At 39.6% G+C, this 20,070-nt stretch overlaps 6 protein-coding genes across 6 annotated transcripts; all 6 read right to left on the bottom strand. All coding sequences in view use genetic code 12, as the record gives it.

The window, feature by feature from the left end:
- Nucleotides 1-11: 11 nt before the first annotated feature.
- On the bottom strand, nt 12-4,190 carry I9W82_003900 (lysophospholipase; the record flags this gene model as incomplete). Its single annotated transcript, XM_067692915.1, has 1 exon — nt 12-4,190. The coding sequence occupies one exon, from the start codon at nt 4,188-4,190 to the stop codon at nt 12-14; it is 4,179 nt and encodes a 1,392-aa protein (XP_067547488.1).
- A 118-nt stretch (nt 4,191-4,308) lies between these two features.
- On the bottom strand, nt 4,309-5,991 carry I9W82_003899 (uncharacterized protein; the record flags this gene model as incomplete). The annotated part of the gene is made up of 1 exon (XM_067692912.1): nt 4,309-5,991. One exon carries the CDS (start codon nt 5,989-5,991, stop codon nt 4,309-4,311), a length of 1,683 nt encoding a protein of 560 aa, XP_067547487.1.
- A 247-nt stretch (nt 5,992-6,238) lies between these two features.
- On the bottom strand, nt 6,239-8,002 carry I9W82_003898 (sugar porter family MFS transporter; the record flags this gene model as incomplete). Its single annotated transcript, XM_067692911.1, has 1 exon — nt 6,239-8,002. One exon carries the CDS (start codon nt 8,000-8,002, stop codon nt 6,239-6,241), a length of 1,764 nt encoding a protein of 587 aa, XP_067547486.1.
- Nucleotides 8,003-9,234: 1,232 nt separating this feature from the next.
- On the bottom strand, nt 9,235-11,346 carry CDC45 (DNA replication initiation factor; the record flags this gene model as incomplete). The annotated part of the gene is made up of 1 exon (XM_067692910.1): nt 9,235-11,346. The coding sequence occupies one exon, from the start codon at nt 11,344-11,346 to the stop codon at nt 9,235-9,237; it is 2,112 nt and encodes a 703-aa protein (XP_067547485.1).
- A 230-nt stretch (nt 11,347-11,576) lies between these two features.
- I9W82_003896 (uncharacterized protein) lies at nt 11,577-14,336 on the bottom strand (the record flags this gene model as incomplete). Its single annotated transcript, XM_067692909.1, has 1 exon — nt 11,577-14,336. The coding sequence occupies one exon, from the start codon at nt 14,334-14,336 to the stop codon at nt 11,577-11,579; it is 2,760 nt and encodes a 919-aa protein (XP_067547484.1).
- Nucleotides 14,337-16,572: 2,236 nt separating this feature from the next.
- Nucleotides 16,573-18,042, bottom strand: EFG1 (KilA-N domain-containing central transcriptional regulator EFG1; the record flags this gene model as incomplete). The annotated part of the gene is made up of 1 exon (XM_067692908.1): nt 16,573-18,042. The coding sequence occupies one exon, from the start codon at nt 18,040-18,042 to the stop codon at nt 16,573-16,575; it is 1,470 nt and encodes a 489-aa protein (XP_067547483.1).
- Between the last annotated feature and the right edge of the window lie 2,028 nt (nt 18,043-20,070).

Raw genomic sequence — 20,070 nt, 5'->3', positions numbered from 1 at the left:
ATTTCTATACTCTATATTGAGTTTCTTCTATACATGATTTTCCTCTCTCCGAAATCCTTCATCTTATCCTTATTTACAAAACCAGCAATCTCGGGTAACTGTTTTGTGTTTTCCCATTCAGTAAATACCCTGTCAGCATACCCTAATCCAACTTGATATATCTCGTCAAATTTTCCAAAATCCAATGTAGCATAGTTATCAATAGGTGGACGTAAGTAGTAGACTCCAGGAGCTCTCTTTGCCTCCTCTAGAGCATTGACACTAGCGACATATGCCAATCTCATTTGGATATCCATCATGTTGGGCACATTGGGGTGTTTTGAGAATGGGTTCCATTTATTGAAAAGCACCCAGAACCCACTCAATGTATCTCCATAGTTCATAGGTGTTCTGTCATCAGCGGATCCTACATCCACAGCAATTATGTGTTTAGCGCCACGACGCTTCATTTCCATTACTGGTAAATTATCCAAGTACCCACCATCTAAAAGCATACATCCTTTGAAAGCGATAGGAGGAAGCAACCCAGCTAATGACATGGATGCCCTGATGAACCGCCAAGCATAGCCTGATTCATGAATATCCATTGTTGAGTTTGTAATATTTGTCGAGTTGCAAAAGTACTTGAGCCAGAAATCTTCAATCTCAACAAATCCAAACACTTTCCAAATACCTCGGTTAAACTCGTACCCTGTAATGTACGATGTCACTGGATACGTCAAGTCAAGCGCCATTCTCCACAACGATGCAATTCTTTTGGAGAATTTCTTTGCACGACCGTAAATGGAAACATTATTGTAATCCCTCGCATATAGCCCTCCAACAAATGAACCGATTGATGTTCCGCCAATCAAGTCAACTGGGATTCCGTGTCTTTCTAATGCAGTAACAACTCCAACATGTGCAATACCTCTTGATCCACCTCCTCCCAACACCAACCCAACAGCTTCATTTGACAAAATTCTGGCAAGACGTAAGAAATCATTCTTGTGGGACTTTATGGTTATATCTTCATGCTGGTCTCTACGTATCCTCTTTATAGCTCTTGTCGTAGCTTCTTCGAATTTGGAAATGATCAAATTGTTTTGAGAAAATTTGGCAGCCAAATCGCTAATGAATGATTTCTTGCTAGGACCCAAGGATTCATTATGCTTTTCCATACTCATTTGAACATGGTGGTGACCTTGAACCCATACCCTGTTTTTCAACCATTGGCTTGTGGATCCAGAGACGACATACTTGTCTGGATGGATCAAACACAAATCAGTTCTCGCCGTTGTCTTTAGCTTAATCAACAATTGCTCGTATTCGCCAATTGACATGGCAGTAGCCTCATCGTCGGCATCAGCCAACAATAAAATACAGTCACCTTGAGAAATACACGCTGACGTCCAGTGCGATTGAACAGGCGTGTCACAAACATAAACAACAGTCTCGTGCTCCTCTTCCAAGTATGCAAAATACCCTGATAATTTCAACCGTGCCAAACTCTCATCAAATGCATGTCTTCCCAAATGAGTTAAGGTCAGTGCTTGATCCAATGCAATGACATTACGACCAATGGTTTTCAATGCGTGCACTAACTTGTCGGCAAACTCCCTCACCGGTAGTCCTGATACTGTAGGGAGGATAGTGATTGTTTTGTAGTCGGCAGAAATGAAATTTTCACTACTCGAAGACGTAATGAAATTATGTGCAGATTGAACCACATTCTTTTCCGATGAAAGTACTTTTGCTGCCACCAAACGCGACACTTTTACCATAATTGCTGGGTTTTGGAATGAAAGGAGCTCAAACAATGTTCTCGGAATTCTAGCTGTTTCTGAATCTCTTACAGCAATTAGTGAGTTTGTCCTTCTAGAAGCAGTCAATACTTCAACTTCACCAATGGATTCACCATGGCCATATTCACCCAACACTTCCACTTCCTCATTTTCTGATCCTTTCTTTTCGTTTCTTTTAACTACCCTAAACCGACCACTGAGCACCACGTGAAACCCATTTGCCAAATCGCCTTGTGAGCATAAAACATTACCAGCAGGAATATGACACCATTCAAGTGCATAGTCAATTGTGAGGATCTCCTTTGGCAAGAGATTCTTTAACTTGATAGCAACAGGTAGCTGTAAAAAGTAAAACTTGTCAAGCAATTTGTTATAATCGTTCTTTGCAACAAAAGCAACAACCGCACCAGATTTCTTTGGTGTTTTTATTGAAACTAGCGAGCGGAATCCAACCACGCATGACAAGTAACCAGCAATGCCTCCTGGTCCAACAGAATATACATGCTTTGGGGTTGTGTGTTGATTGTACTTTTCCGAGTCTTTATAGTGTACTTCTAATGACCCGTCAATAACATAAAATAGCCCACACGACACCGAGTCTTGTTGCACAACAGTTGTGTCTGGTCCAATATACTTCAAGTCCAACACCTTTGCAAAAGCATCTTTAATATTCATCTCACTAGGCACTACTTTTTTCCTGGGGGTCCGAAATGTTGGTCGACTAGTTGGTGGTGACAAAGTCTTGTGTAGCTGATTCAAGTTTATAGTATTCATCAAGTTTTCATTGTGATCAAACTTCAACACATTATGATACATTGGGTTTGGTGTAGAGCCACCTGAGAAATTATTGAGTCCCACTACGGAGCTGCTTGCTGATGAGTTCAAACTCAGGAATGGGTTTTGCTCATACACGTTGTTAGACTCGTTATCAATGCCAACAAAGTTGAAGATATTTTCAACAATTGCTATTCTTAATGAGTTTTCTTCGGTTTCCTCGATATTGTCAGTAAAGTTTAATCGCTTGCTTTCATCCATCAACAGGGTGTATGATGATTTTAATTGCCTTTGGTTTGGATCATCACGCGAAATTGGCACTGAAGATAACAAGTCACCTGGATTGTTGCTTTTAACTTTTGAGTTGAGCAATACATATCTCGAAGAAGTTCTTTCGAGGGGGTTTCTTCTGTGTTGTTTAGGGCGTCTTTTGGAGTTGTTACTCCCTTGTTTCAATCTCTCAACAAGTCCATCCACCAAGTAGCTAGGCAATCCCAAATTCATTGCTTTGTTCAATTCCACTTCAACCTTGAATATTTCTCCAGTTAATCCTAAGTAGTTGTGAATTGTATTCATGGTCACCTTGTACAATCTCGTCAATACCATCATTACAATATGCGATGTGGATTTGGGGTACTTCATTTGTACTCGTTCAAACGCTGAGTGTGGAATAATGGCAATGGTCATGGTGTCTGTGTGCTTCTTTTTCTTGGGACGAACGATAATGTTGGGATACTCTTTGTCCTCGTCATCATCTTCTCTGGCTTTTATAGCATCGGCTGGCTTACCTAAGTAATCAAGGTTTAATGCCACTCCATTTCTCATGTCCTCGTTGGGAGTGAATACCGGCCCATTTGGTGTCAAAACGGGATCTCTTTTAGGTGGTTTGAAAAGCTCCAATGTCGAAATCAACGAGCTTAGGGGAGCTCCGCTTTTGACCTCATTGAGAAGCTGGTAATTCTGATCTCCAAGCTTGAAAAACTCCTCATTTTCTTCATATTCGCCATAGTACAGAACTCCATCAACCTTTTGACTGCCTTCATTGAATGGCCCCGTCAGCAGACTTTTTTTCGAGATCTTGGTATACACCTGCGCAGTACCTTCAACAACAATCAGAAACCCAATCTTTTCATCAAGACACAACACTTCCTCACTCGATAACTTCTGTGTAGTCATACTTTTCGTTAACTCATGAAATACTGCTTTATCTAAATACCCAAACACTTTGATCGCTGCAAGAAATTCGTCAAGGTAGTTGCTTGATTTCTCTTCCTTTCGCTTTTCAACAAAGAGACTTGCTGACTTTTGCGGTTTCTCCGGGCCCAGGTTCCGTGAGGTGGACGAGCCTTTAGGAGCCTTTTTCTTGTCTAAATCTTTTGAATAGCCTGTAAGGTACTTGTACCGTATAACTAGTAGTACTATCACGGCTACAATAGCAACCGTGATAAGAATGGATGATATATGCAAGTTGATTTCAAAGTTCATAGCAAGAAGGCGAACGATAAGTTTTGGGATTTTCAATAGCCCTGTCATATTGAGGAATCGCATAAAGGGTGATACATCATTATGGTCGTTGTATACAGGTGGCTCTTCTACCTCGAGGCTTGCTTGGAAGTAGGCGGACTCACTCATCCCTGCTCTAATCAGAAAATGGTGGGGTAGCAGGAGAAAGACACTTTGAAAAATGAAAAAAATCACTTACAAAAACGCTACCGAAAAAAAGAATTCACAAGATCTAAAACTACACTAACTACTTTATCTCATAAGGTAAGCAACCAAACCTATTCAAAATACGCTCAATTCCATCCATTCCGTTTTCCAAATGGTGCAATTCAGGCCCATAACTAATTCTGACATAGTTGTACCAAATCACCTCCTCTAAATGACTCAAATTTTGTGGATTAATCAAAAAGAAAAAGCCAGGCACAACAATAACCTTTTCATGTAAGCACTCATGGAAGAATCCCAAGCAATTACTAAGCTTTCCTGGCAAGTGCGACAAGTTGAGCCAGAGGTAAAATGTTGAATTGGGTGTGTTCTTTTCCGTAAAGTGGAATCCCATTTTGGATAATCTATCAATGATGTAATCTCTCTTCATTTTAAAGTGTAATTGCAAAGCCTTCATTTCTTGTTTGACCTTGAGGGGTTTTAAGAAATCAATTGCCACGTATTGGAAAGGAGCATTAGAGCCACCGTCCAAAAAGGAACCGGCTGATGATAATGCATTGATATAGTCCTCTGGACCCAATATCCAGCAAATCCTCCATCCAGGTAATCTAAACGCCTTGGTCAACCCATTCAAAATCAAAACTGGATCACGATTTACGTCTTCAACGAATTCAGCAGAACTAATTGATGACCCATCACAACCACCATCATAATAGTAGTGAGAATAAAACTCATCCATAATCAACAAACACTTTTCACGACACATGTTATGAAGTTGATGCAATTGTTCAGCTTTCATACAATGACCAGTTGGATTTCTTGGGTTTGATGTCAATAATGCACTAACACCTCTAGTCAATTCCTCCTTGATCATTTTCAAGTGGATTTCATAATTGTCAGCTTCCTTCAAGGGGACTGGAATTGGGGAAAAGTTTTTAAACAATGATAACATTTCAGCATAAGCTGTGTAATCGGGCAAGAAAAATGACAAATAGCAATCACTAATAATTGATGCAATTCTTGTCAAACCAGCTCTTCCTCCTGGAACAATACAAACATTCTTGTATGTGTACTTGCTAGACTTTTTAGTTCTATATGTTTCATTGTAGTAATTGGCCACGGCCTGTCTCAATTCCTTGATACCTGCAGTTGGTGCATACTCCCTCGAACAATCGGGTACATTTATACTCTTTGGTCTAGGGAATGATCCTGGTACGGTATCTCCATGTTCTGGAGCACCTTGTCCCAAATTTGCCCAATCTCCAACATGCTCAGAATCGTAACCATATTCTGCTGCTCTTTCGGTTGCCCAAAGCACCCCTGTGGATGAGTTCTTAGAATTCATAGCAGGTTTAAAGATATTCTCATCAAACTTTGGTTTTGGCAATGGGATTGGAGATGCCTCTCTTCCATTTTCCGACCTCGATAACTTGTTAATAAGAATCTGTCTATGGCTAGCATTTTTCAAATTAGGCGTTGGTGCTGTGTTCCTTCCAGGAATTGTTTGATACCCAGTTGCTCCCTGTGGAGTTAACAATTCTCTTGGATGTTGTGGCTGTGGTGATCTGATTGTATGATCTTGCTGAATATGAGAGTTGTTGCTTTGGGTGGGAGTTTGTGGAGTTGGGGTAGATTGAATTGCTTCCAACAATGAGGAGGCAGATCTTCTCAATGCTGGAGGTAAAGTAGACTCCAATCTTTCAAACTCAAGTATAGACTCTTGGTCATTGTCGGACGACTCGTCGACGTAATTACCGTTTGACATGACGCTAGTTGAGAGAAATGGAGGAGGAGAGAGTGGGTTCGGTTTCCTGAGAAAAATCTGGAGTGACTGAACTTTTCCTTTTGTTCACCAATTATTACACAAAAAGAAAGGAGAAGAATGCGATGCGGCCGGTTACGGGTTAGCGGCATCTGAAATTCCCGGAAATAAGAGAGAGAGAGAGAGAGAGAGAGATGTATAATAATGCAATGGGTTTAGTTATATGAATTGAACTATACAACCCCTAGAATCAAACTCTTTCCTGCTTTGCAAAAAGGTCTTCCACATTCTCTGTCTCTGGCTTGTTTGTATCCATCTTGAACAATCCATGTTGATGATTCTCAAGGAAAATCTCTTGGTTCTCATTCTTGACACTATTCAATACAATCTTGTGAGCTTTTCTAGCTGGGATGTTTCTGCTGAAAAGTTTATCCATATCTTCCAAAGCGATACCCTTGGTTTCTGGTAAGAGAAAGTAAACAAATGGAATCGACACCAAAGCCAATGAGGCAAAGAAAAAGTATATTCCGTAAGACATACTCTTGATCATTACTTGGGTCCATCTAGACATGACAAAAATGGCTACCCAAGATGATGCTGCATTGATTGCTTGAACAAAAGATCTAATGTTTTGATCAAAGACTTCACTACCAACAACAAAAGGACCACCGGACCATGCAGATATGAATGATGCAATCCAGATATACATCATTCCAATAGCAGCCTTTCCTCCTGGACCAGCCAGGACTCCAGGTTTTGTAGGGTCATTAACTTTCAAGTATGCACCAATGTACCAAAAGCATAAGGAGCATAATCCGGAAGATACCATAAATGAAAGTCTTCTACCAACAGTATCCACAAGCACCAAAATGTAGAAAAATGTGCAAAAGAATTTTACAACACCAAACATGCCGGTTGAGAATAAAGAAGCATTGACCCCTTTGACACCCAATCCGCTAAACAATTTGGGTGAGTAGTAGTTGATGGCTTGTATTCCCATAAAGTTGCAGAATTGAAACAACATGACTGTGATGAATAAACGATGCAACAAGTTTCTATTGTGAAAGACAACTTCGTAAAATGGATCCATAATACCTAATCCAACTTTACTTTTTTGCTCCTCAATGCTTTCTTTACATTGATTAATTTCATAAATGATGTATTCGTCAGTCTCTGGCAACTGTCTAAACCATGTGAGATTTTTAACTGCTTGTTCATATTTACCAACTTGCATTAACCATCTAGGACTTTCTTTCATAAAGATACTTCCAAGTAAAAACAATCCACTGGGAATCAATTGTATAGCAAACGGTATCATCCATTGTTTTCTGCTCAGTGGAATAGTAGTGTCGACGGCGTAGTTAATCCAAAACCCCACTAGATCCCCTACTCTCCATCCAATCTCGTAACTTGCAGTCAATTGACCTCTGATTGCCGGCGGTGATATTTCTGAAATGTAGACAACCGTCAAGTTTGTTGAACATCCAACAGCTAAACCAGCTAAAACTCTTCCTGCATATATAGGTCCAAGTCCAACCGAGTCTTTAGCAGCAAGCATAATACCAGACCCAATGGTTATCAACAAAGCAGCAGCAATCAAAGGGATGCGTCTTCCAAAGTAGTATGAGCCTGGGTATGAAAACAAAGCACCAAAGAAACAACCAACATGGAAAACTGAGATAACATTGGATACAATGTACGCTTCGTTAGCAGCAACATCCAAACCAAATTCTTTTCTAAATGATTCCAAAGCTACAGTACCACCAATGAAACCACTGTCGTAGCCAATGATGATAGCAGCAGCTGATGCCATAATTGCAGTCAAATACACTCTATAGTTGTAAACCTGTGGTGGAGTTGGTCTATCTTCAATCTTTTCAAAGAGGTTCTTAACCTTGAACTTGTTTCTCAACTTCAGTTTGCTCTGAACTGATTCTATCGTATGGACAGAATCCTCTTCTGATTTGTCATCAGACAACACTGTATTTATGCTTCTAGCGTCGTTGGTCGTCATTGTTGTGGTTGATATAGGTGTATGAATTGAATATAAAATTTAATTCTGGTTCGTTTTTAGCTTATTTATATATGTTCCAAGTTTATATGGGGGAATTCATTCTCCTCCTCCTAATAAATACAATACAATAAAATAAGCAACCGTCCTTCTTATTTTGTGATATGCTCTCCACTTCAGTTGAAACTTAGTGCTACTCCCTTTGAAAAAAAGTCTACTACTAGTGGTTTTTTTGTTGGTTAATTTTATTGCTGTTGTTAATTTTTTATTTGGTTTTGCGATTCAAATACGATGAATAATTGGATCTCTTTGTTTTTTTTAAAAAAAAAAAAGAAATTTAATTTTTTTTTTTCTTTTTTTGTTCCTTCCTTTGAGTTTGTTGTTTCTTGGCAAATACTATTTCTATACAGTACAATTGCAATGAACCGATGATGATCGTAAAGTGTCTATGGCTGTATGTGTGCTGATCCTAAATTTAAATTGATTCCTTTTGGCGAAATGTATTCACAAAGGCTCTGTTTTCAGTCGTGTATCTATTACTCACCGTATTCTCAACTATTACCATCTCTTGCTACAATCGGTATATGATGAGATCATCAAAGGTAGAGATACCCGAAAGTCCCTTGTTTGTGCTTTTGCTATTGTTATTTTCACTTCTTTTTGTCTTGCTTTATTCTCTCGGAGAAGGAATGATATATGGATTTTGCGTAATTTTCCCCCATCTGATCCCCCAACAATAAGGTGGGGAAGAGTGGAGGACGCGTGGGGGCTTAGCTTACTATCCCCTTTTAAAGAGGCTAACTTTAGCACCTATCCCCCATACATTCCAAACTGGGGTACATCAGGGGGAGGCGTTGCTTTAGAGCTAAATTTATTGATCATCCTTTATACCTCTTTCCTGTTCGCATTTGTTGGTGTATATTAGCTTTCTTAAACAATTGTTCCGATTCAAACGAGAGTTTTTCCGAAACAAACAATAAAGACAAAACAACATACATTGAGGCCTTTCTTTTTTTTTGTTGTTTTTTTTTGTTTTGTTTTTTTCACTCCGTCGGCTCTTAAATTAGCAAACACATCCCGATTCTATGATGTCATTAAGCTTTTAATGGTTAGACGACTGTGTGGGGTCAATTCTGCCATCGGCGTCTATATACGTCGCCTGACTAAAAATGTGGGGGATCTAAGAAATGAGGCGTATTTCCTCCCTCTATATTAATTTTATTATGTACTTTTTCCTATATGAGTCCACTTAAAGTGAGTTTCTCCAAAAACGGAGCTAAATCATCCTTTCTAATTTCTATTATTGAACTATCAAAACTGTCGACCCGCACTTTGGCCCCAGAAGTGTTTGACAATTGCTGAAATGCAACACTAAACGTGTTCAAATGCGTTGTCATTGATTCAGCAGTAATTTTGTTATTGGTTTGCTCTTGTAACAACTTTGCCTTTTCTGAATTACTCATTCCACGTGGATATCTTGGTGCAAGACCAATAACTAGATATGTATCACTACTGACATCCAAACTTGCCACAACTAAAGGTTTCAAAGAATGATTTCCATTGATAAAATCCAACTCCGCCAAGTTTTCAATCAACCATGTGCCCAACTTTGATAACATCAATGGATTTATGAAAATCTCCAAGTCGGGAACTGCTCCATCATTCAAAACACATAAACGATAAAGTTTCAAGTTTTTAATCATCTTACGTTCGAGTAACGACATCCCTGTTCGAAAAGTGATTTGTTGTAATTGTTTTGCATATTCTAACCCCCGGAAAAGTAGCTCACTTCCTTTTAATTTTGCAAATGGAGAAGATTGAGTAGTACTGGTTTTCAAAGATTTGGTAACATTTAATGCATCCCATGCTGACCAAAAATTGTTCAACCATGATCCCTCTTTTCTCTCCATCCTTTTCCTTATCTTATCATCCTCATTATCAAGGTTTTTATTATCCTCTTCATTCAATTTGGCTGATTCTTGAATAAATTTCTCATCCAATTCAAGTAATGCACTCAAGGCTTCAACACACTCCATTGCTGAAAGCAGACCAGTGTACCCATATGTCTTGATGAATCCTTCCCTAACAATTCCCTCGAGTCCATAGATGGGTAAATAACGACGGAATATGATGGGCAACTGTCGCTTAACCTTTGTATCCATGTATAACCACTTTTGCTGTGCCACAGCCAAAGACACCCCCATCTTTGCAAAAAGCTTATGGAGCCTCTTTTTCCCTTCATCGGTCCACAAATTCAACTTTGAATTTACATGACTTGAGTAGAAAAAGGAGTCGTATAGGGTCCAGTGCCGTAGTAGAAACAAATGATAATCTCTCTCCACACGCAATATCGTTTGATCAGCTTTCTTTTTACTATTTTCGTGCTCTGGATTCAATCGCATCACTTCTTCCTTGAGAAGCGGTTGTAATTTGTCGTAAATCTCAGGGTAATGGCTATCCAAAGACGAAGTTCCAATAATTGCAATCCATAAACTCTCCAAGTTGGTTTCACCTATTGAAGTAAGAAGGGCATAGATGGTGGTGGTATTGGCCGTACTTATTGTCGATCCTTGGTTGTAATATGATTGTATCTTATCCTCATTGACTGACTTTTTTTGCTTCCTTTGCTTCTTGAGGTGTCGAGAGTATCTTTCTTGAAGATTTCTTTTGCGAGAAATTGTATCTTCTGAATCTTGTGAGTTGATAACAATCTCACTTTCTGAGGGTACATCAACATCAGTCTCTTCGTCAAGCTCGTCGTCGTCATCGTCATCGTCATCGTTGCTGCTGCTGGATTCAGATTCAGATTCCGAATCACTCTCTCCCTCCAAGATCAAAACTTCATAAGCTTTTTTCTCCTCCAACAAGGTTCCATCAACAAACCCATCGTCAAAACAAACCACAACTTCAGACCCGAAAAGATTATCTAAATTCCAAGGTCTGTGTCCATCAATAACATATATTTTCCTCTTGAACTGATTCTTCTTTACATCATTCAAGTCTTGGTCATCTTCAGGTTGTTCAACACTATTATCCAACAATTCCTCCGGATCAATCTCCAAATAGTTTTCTATATCCAACATGGCTCCACATCCAATCAACACCACGTTAGTCACATCATCATCAAGCCTATCATAATGCAGTTTAAGATCCTTATATCCAACCACGGGAAGTAACTGATACTGGATCAACTCTTTCTTCAATAGCAAACTAAACATTTTGGCAGCGCATAGCGAGTCAACGTCCAAGCACGATACAAAAATAACAAGTTTACATGTCGAATGCGATAGTGATGTTCGTTTTAAATCTCGATATGTTGCAAAGTACTGGTTGGGTGTGATGTACATGGGTGGGGAAATATGTACTGCTGAGTCTAGGAGTAGATTGCTCTGTGGTGTACTGACTGTCTATTTGTTGATGGTTTGCCTAAAATGATGAAATTTTGTTTTTTTTTTTGTTTTTGATAAAATTTCTTCAACAAAATACACGCGTCACACAATAGAGATAAAAGACACACCTTACAAACTTCACTTCATCAATAAAAAGGTCCATATTTCTTTATATAACCTACAAAATATCATGGCCATTGGTTTGGTCTCAACCCGAAATAACCATCGGGGGCATCTGCAGGATCTAATCTTCCCTGGCCTCCCATTCCCTCAATACCATTCCAGATAACATTATTTCCCCACCAACTCAACGATTTATCCTTGTATTGGACTGCAAAGAAGATGATAATAGCACTGAATGCAACACCAGCATCCATAGCTCCCGACAAGACAAAGTTGTATTTCTGCCACCATGCCAAGTACCTACTTTTCAAGTACCACATAAAAGCAATTGACATGTATAATCCACCAGTGTAAAACGACAAGTTATATGGAGCGTAGAATAAGAATCCACCAACCATCAATGAAGGCTGGAAATACTTGGTGTATTTCTTTGGACCATACTTTTTGAATGCTATGCATGGGATTGCCAATAAAAATCCAATCAAGAAACACCATTGCAAGATTGGGTACAACCCACCAAACACTTTTTTTGGCCCAATGACACCCCATAAGATTGAAGCATTGTAGAAGACAGTTGCACCAGGACATGTAAACTTTTGCGTATTGTTTGGAGCACAGTAATTGGCAATGTTGGCAATTTGGAAATTAAGCACAGCTAAACCCAAAAATGACGAGATCAAGATGGAAAACATTTGGGTTCTGAAAACGGCTCTTGGTGGGATTTTGAGATAGTGGCCCATTTTTTGATCGGAGATATAGTTTTGTGCTTGACCATTAATGTTGTAACCAAAAGCCTTTATAAACATCAAAGCCAAACCGTTACCTGGCAATGCAAAACCAACAATCAACTGAACCAACACATTCAATCCAAATGAGAACCCAGTGGTTGAGTAAATTGCCGTTAATGGAATAAGAAAGACAAAATTAATACCAACAGCAAAGAAAATACCCCATACTGGTGTTTGTGCAGGATAGACTTGAACACAAATGATTGCCAATACAATTGAAATTACCAATACTATAGCAAACGCCCAGTCAGGAACTTCCTTGTACTTTTTCATCATGATGGTGTGGGGGTCATTGAACCCTTCATAAACTGAGCCTCTAAAGTTTTTAAATCCCTGAGTTAATCCCTTTATTGCTGACCATATTGGTTTCCTATTCATAAACACTTCATAGATTATTGAAAATGGATAAATGGCGATAAAAGCACCATAAACAACCAAGTTGGCAGCCGAGTAGTATGGAGGTCCAATATCATCATATTTTGCTTGATCAAATAATGTATCATCATTGACAATGTTCTCCACTGAATAAATTGAGCCAAAGCGGTCCCACAATGAAGCCGAATTGATTGGGATATAGCCTGTCCACTTGTGATTGGTGAACCATAAAGCTGTGATGACAAGGAATGCCAACATTGTACCAATATACTGGTTAACCTGTGCGTAAAAGGGGTATATCAAACATCCGTTAAAGTTTAAAATATTCCAGTCAAATGTTGGCCATGGGTTAAGACCTAGTCCTGAAGCAGATCCCGTAATTGCAACCAAGGTGGTGTTGTTTGGAGCAATCCAAGTTGGCCAGTTGAAATAAGACAAGGCATTGAAAAGATATGTTGGGATCCAGTTGTAGCAAAAGGAGAAAATAAACACCAAAAAGAACCATCTGTACCGTGATAGGGTCCATCCATGAATGTTTTCCTTGGTTTCAGCTTGCACCAATGCCTTGTTCAAAGCAATGGTGGGTAAAATTGTTGGCCAAATTGCTTTATGAGGATAAATGGCAAATCTTCTCAAAAGTCCAGCAAAACCAATACCAAGATAGTTGGTAGCCATGGTAAGCAATATTTGATACCCAAAGTCAACCCATTGGTTGTTGTAAAACCGTTCAACTTTTTGGGCGTGAAGATTGTAACTCACATATGCAAATCCACTCGAGACACTATAAAAGATAGTTGTCAACATTTGCTCCTTATGGTTCCATGGTCCAGGATTCAAATCAATATGCCATTTACCAAGCTTGATCACCTTCTTGGGGAAAATTCTTTCAACAATTTTTCCCGAGGGGTATAAAAACAATTGAACAACTGTTGACGACAATGTGATGCTTGGTTGTCTTTCAGCAAAAAATTGGTTAATAAAAGTTCCCAAGCATGTCCAGATAATACCAAGCAAATACACACGAAAAGTTTCACAAGGGATTGAAGAGTCATCAAAAGGATCTGTGACTGCTCTCACCTCTGGGTAAGGTGAATAGTATGCAATCAAAGCCGCTTCCAATCTAACTTGAAGGTCATAGTCAACTATCTTGAAGCAATCGAAATCTTGATCTTCTTCGTCCAGGTGCGCAGCACTACTGGGTTCAGAAACCTTTTGTTTCTCAGTCCATTTTTCCTTGTGGCTTGGCAACTTGTTCAAAGAAGTGGTGGAACTAGAGGAGCCTTCTTCGCTAACTTTACCATTGCCTTGTTTGACCAATTCCTCCCAGAAATCGTAATCAGCAGTTGGGATATTGACATCCTCGTCGTGGTGCACGATTGCCTCCTTAACAATTTCAATTGATTCTTCAACTGTCATACCGGCAATTTTTTCAATCATAAACACAGCAACAGGTGACAAGTGTCCAAGGTCAACGATTGTATGCAAGTTCATTCTTTTCAATATCAACCGTTTCTGAAACTCGGTGAATGAAGTACCAACATCTCCAACTGAAATGGCTTGTGATTGAATAGCTTGCAAGTCGATCTCGTGATCTGCTGTGTCAAGTACATGGTCGACCGACTGCACTGACGTGATTGCTCTAATTGGCCCCTTTTCTGACATTGAAGGCGAACGCTGAGTGTGGAGGAACAGTGAAAGGAGTGGTTCATAACCGGGAATGCCTCTCTTTTTATATCAAATCTGGGGCGTGACATTTTGCAAGTTTCACCATGATCAACCATGGTTCCAAGAAATTTACAAATAATATGATAAGAGTTATAATTATTGCGAGGCCACAAAATATGTGGCGTCAACTGTAGAAGGAAGAATTTTTAGCTTTTGAAGGTCTTGGCGGTGGTTGTTTGGTGGGTGGCCACCTGGTGGGTCTCTCTTCTATATAGCAGATTGTGGGCTCCCAATCTTACGTTCTTACTCTGTAGCGTCGCCTTTAGGAGAACCAAGTTTAAGAGTGTAGAGCAAATCAATGTAACATCAGTTGTCACCTATTTTGCCTTAAAAAATAAAGTTGGTTTTGAAAAAATGTGGTGAAATATTTTCCTGTTTCGAACGTCTTGGCGAAAATTAATTTTTCCAACTCTTGATAACAAGGGTGTTATCTCTGTTATCCGATCGAGCTCAAACTGTTTCACAGCCGTGTCTCTATCTGGAATGATCATGTCGTTGTGGGATTGGCAGGTGTAGTTTCACCTTCAAGCTCAACGCGTGGCTACATGCGACAACAGACTGCCAAAAATAATAACTTGTGAACTATCTCTAACGCGTATATGTAAGGCATCTGTCATTGGTGCCGTGCATAAAGCCAAGTAAAAATTGGGCGCAAAATTTATAGAATCAAGAAAAATCTGGCTCAGAGAAAGGTATCGCTTATCAGGATTGGTTCACGATCAACACAGTTATCAGAGATAAGAAGAGTTGGAGTATACCAGTTCGTAGAGATAGGCCATGTGAAAAGGGGGGGGGCGTGTTGGGAAAAAGGAGGATTCCAAGAAATTCCCTCTAATCTATCACTTTTCTCTCACAATTCTACTTCTTAAAAAATAATAATTTATGGAATTTTCGCAGCCGTACGGTCTTGAGGCATGAAAGTACAGAGCTGTCGCTTCTCCAATTTATCAGAAAGGCACACACATACACACTTGATGAGTTTTCTTTTCTCGCATGAAGCAATCAACTGCCCTTCTAACGCTTAAAAGCCTCTCCTCTCCTGTTTCTAATTTGCCGCTCGTACATTTGCATAACAATGAGGAGAGAAGAAAGAAAAAAAAAAAATTGCCTTTGCGCCAGAATTTCATCCGCGTCATCACTGACATCAACATCATCACATAGACGAAAGATGTAATACGAATGTATCCTTCCCTTGCATAATCTTAGTTTTCATGTACAAAGGTTTTTTTTGAAAAGATAGACGCTCTGCTTTAACCTGTCATATAACTAGTGAACGTGTAGCTCCACAAAGCTTTCTTCACATGCAGCACCGTTGCAGTGGTTTAACTCTTTGAGTTTTAGAACGCTTTGTTTGACCTCCCCTTGAGCTAGTACAGCGAGACAATGAACATCGCAAACATTTGATTCATCTTAGTCCAGTGGGGAGATGAATAACAGCCGAGTTATGTCCACACGTGCTTACACAAAAACCGAAAGAGCAAGCGTCGCTCAATCGTGAGATACTTTACTCAACATACGCCCTAACGATATCAGACGAAACTCTCTTCCAAAAGCTAGGCGTTGTTGGTGTATCCCGCAAATACAACGAATTCACTTTTCTCCCAGTTCCGAGCGGATTTGTTTATACAGACGTATGTTGTTGAGCTAAAAGCAATGCAACTTAAGCTGTCCTGCTTTGTCATACAAAGTTTCTTTTGGGTTTAGTTCTACTTACATTGCTATGTTTAGTCTGTGCATAATGTAATACAAAAATGTCACACGCACAGAAGGGCAGCGGGTAATTCCGAACGAGAATTGGTTGTACAAATTTTCACAAAGACTAAAACACAAAGATTCTTCAAGAATCATACGACTTTTACATTACACAAGCAAAGGGTTATTGTTCTCTAATCCCTTCATGGAAAAAAAGAAGACTTTTTATTCGCGGTGGCGGATGAACGCATTATTTCCCCGGCTATTACACGTAATGTGCGTGATGCAAAAGAAACATGCAGTAATATGTAGCACGTAGTATGCATATGCACATGCAATGGCTTAACACTGTAAGCGGATTTGACAGCTTTGAAAGCTAACGTTCTTTCTACAAGTTCCTCTCAAATCTTATAATATTACAATTACAATAAAAAAAAATACTTCAAAGTATATGGAAACACTAACGTATTATGTCTTCTCTTTACTTTCCAACTTTAGGCAGTTGCTGGGTGTGTTGATGTGGCGATACATGTACTCCTCCCACGCTAGCCGGTGCTTGCTGTGGGGTATGCTCCTGCGTTGCAACTGAACCACTATTCCCTGTAGCAGGAGCAGCATTGCCACTACTTGTACCGTTTGTAGTTGTTGAGCCACCACTGGTTTGTGTAGGATACGTTGATGATGAAGCTGTTGCATAGTTGTTGTAAGATCCTTGTGTCTGTTGTGATGGGGGTTGTTGATACTGGTATGGATACGATGTAGATGATGAACCGCTTCCGCCAGCTGCTGTTCCTGTTGCTGTTGTTGCACCTTGACCACTACCTGCACTGTAGTAACCACCTTGTTGGTAGCTATAGGGTTGTCCTTGGTATGGATCTTGTCCTTGTTGTGATTGTTGTTGTTGGTAAGTGTATTGTTGCGGATATCCGGCATTTGCTCCATACCCCTGGTAATAACTACCTGAGCCTGTCTGCGATTGGTTAGCAGCACCTGCACTAGTTTTGGATGTCGAAGGGCTTGTGTTTGAGCTTGTGCTTGTAGCACCACCACCACTGCCACTGCCTCCACCGGCGCTTGAGCTAGCACCACCGGCATTTCCACTCGACGATGATGGCGTCACTCCTGTTTGTATCACTCGCTTTATATCTCTCACAAACAAGGGATACAATAAATCAACAATGTCCTCTCTCTGTGCCATGCTCAATGCACGTTCAAAAGGAATCCAAACTCCCTTCAAATGCATCGATCCAATCTTGACCACATGTCTCACCTTTTCCAGTTTCAAAATACCATCTCTTCTACCACGGGTCATCTGTGCCACATTCAACAATTTGGTTCCGTTAATCATATTGTTGTCAGCCCTACGAACAACACTAACATTGTTAGCATCAACTTGATAGCAAAGGGTCTTTTCGTCCTCCCACATTGTTGTTGTCACTCTTGGTCTGATTCCCGGTGGCTGGTATTGACCCACTGTTGAAGTTGAGGCATGGTTGAGTGTGTCTTGTTGAGTAAAAGGTCTTTGTACAGCTTGATGAGAAGGTGTTGCATGTTGAGGTTGCGAAGTTGTTGATGTAGGTGCTTGTGGTCCGCTAGAGTAGCTCCTGTTTCCTCCATACTGTTGTTGAGAGCCCTGTGTTGGTGGATAATATGACTGACTGCTTCCTGGATACTGGTAACGGTTGTAGCTATAATCCTGCTGTTGAGGGTTCTGCTGCTGGTTGTACATGTAGTATGAGCCATACGGTTGTTGCAGTGATGGTTGTGGTGGTGGTTGTTGTTGTTGTTGTTGTTGCAGTGGTGTGCCTGATGCCACTTCGGCGCTAGTTGTTTGTTGTGGATACTGGGGGGTGCTTGATCCTGGAGGAGCTCCGGCTCCACCTTGTGGAATACCTGCGCTACTGTAATTCCCGTTCATTTGATATCTCTGTGGTATGGAATAAGTAGACATGAAATAGAAAAACTAGGTTGAGACGTGTCTGTGTTGTTTCTCTCTAGTTGACGTGAGATCTGTATCTTTTCGTATCTCAATTGATATGTATAGCGATGTCCCTTTTTCCTTTGCGCTTTGGGGAAATATTTATTTATTTTCTTTCAGTTGGATATGTGTAACCGGAAAAGAAAAAAAAAAAAAAACTTGATGAAAGCTGATTTCAATGGAACACTGTGTAGATCTGATTTATTAGATGACCTCCTTTTCAAATCTTAATTCCAAATTGGGATCCTTCAATAAATAATAAAGCAAAAGAAAAATTGAGATTATAATAATTTCCTATCCTGTTGTGTGATCTTTTCCAACTTATAATAAATATTATTTTTTAAAGTTTGATAACGACAGTTCAAGGAATCTTAAGCTATGTCGTTCGATATGTCAGAGTAAAATCAATCTGGTGTATGGAACTTCTCAAAATGTGCCTAATTTCTGTGAGTTTATGTACAGAAGATGTATCTCTATGCAAGGGACTGTTGTGGATGCGTGTCGTCTTTTTTTTTTTTCGTTTCTTATGACACTGGGATTGTCACAGCTCTGTACAGATGAATGTGTAAGCTCTTTTTTTTGATTAAGGTTGTTGTTGCAGTAGTGTTTATACTTTAGGCTAAACTCAAATGATGTTGTTTGAGAAACTCAGTGGATGTGTAATAGTTGGTCTTGAGTTTTGTTCCTCCTGGATGTTTGAAGAAACTTTTGGAAATGGAAATTGAGTCTCTTTATAAACAATTGTGTTTTGGTTTCCCCTTCGGTTTCTGAATTTCTTCTTCTAAAACTGGCCATAACTTTGCATATAAGCAGGAATGCTTACGTTTAGTAAACAAGCCTGCCCTTTTTGTTTTAGACCACTCTGCATATCCTCAGGTTACAATGCGACAACAAACAAAAAAAAAAGTTTCTGATCATACAAAAGCACACAAACAATGAACAACTAAAGAAACTAAAATAGTTTCTGTGCATGCATGATCCGAAATCGTCCAAAAGTAAAGAAAAAGGATGCACAACATCGCCTATCTTTTTTGCCAAAAAGTCGTATTGTTTTCAGTTTCATAGAAATATGTACAATAGGAATTAAGCGCTTAAACTGTCTGTGTGCATGCAGCACATGATTTAGACACAACAATGAGACTAGAGGACACTAAAGACTATCGTGAAAGGTTTATTGCTGAGAATTTCATTCTTTCTAACTCCCCTCTTCAAATCGTGTTTCATTTGCAGCGGAAATACAGTTCCTAACTGTATGCAGTATAACACTAAAGCAATTTTATTTTGTGGCTTTTGTGTTGATCAAATCACCGCCAGAAGAATTTTTTTTTTTTGTTTGCGCAAACCTAAAACTTTTCATTGTTTTCTAATTCTTTAGTAATTGGAAGTTTAAACTGCGGTCATGCATGAACTAAATTGGAAAGAGATCGAGTTCTGAAGTAAAAGAAAAGCTTAAACATAGGTTTTGTACGTGGAAAGGTACCGTAGTGAGAATATCAATACTATGTCGCCCTGGTGGGACACTGTAGATCCTTCATCTCGGGTATGAAAACGGGCTACATCTTCCGCTCGCATGCAACGCCCTCTCAACTTGTCGCGGCGGTACTGGGATCATCATGTCTTATATCTCTCTGTGCAGATCGTAAATGCCCAATTGCTTTCAAAAAAAAAATGCACCGATAACAGCATACATTATCTCGTGTGCCACAGCATCAATTCGGCCCCTTGATTGCGCCATGAATGTGCTTACGCAACTGAAGACCGCTGCTGCTATTTCTACCTCGCACTGGCTGTTTTATTGTTCTCCGTTGACTTCTCCACTAGGTTCTTCCATTGCATCTGTGTATACTTTCTCTGCGTCCATGTTTTCTGTGTACGCTTTGTGTAAGTAGAAATTTTTGTTTTGTTTACTATATATTCCTCGGGTAATTATTTCCACAATAGGTAAAAATATCCAGAAATATCCGCTATTTCACAAAGTTTCACCCAACACACAAATTTCAA

The sequence above is a fragment of the Candida metapsilosis genome (genome assembly GCF_017655625.1).
Source record: "Candida metapsilosis strain BP57 chromosome Unknown scaffold5, whole genome shotgun sequence".
Lineage (NCBI taxonomy): Eukaryota > Fungi > Ascomycota > Pichiomycetes > Serinales > Debaryomycetaceae > Lodderomyces > Lodderomyces metapsilosis.
Note: the sequence above shows the minus strand (reverse complement) of the source record. Positions and strands in the feature narration are given on the sequence as shown.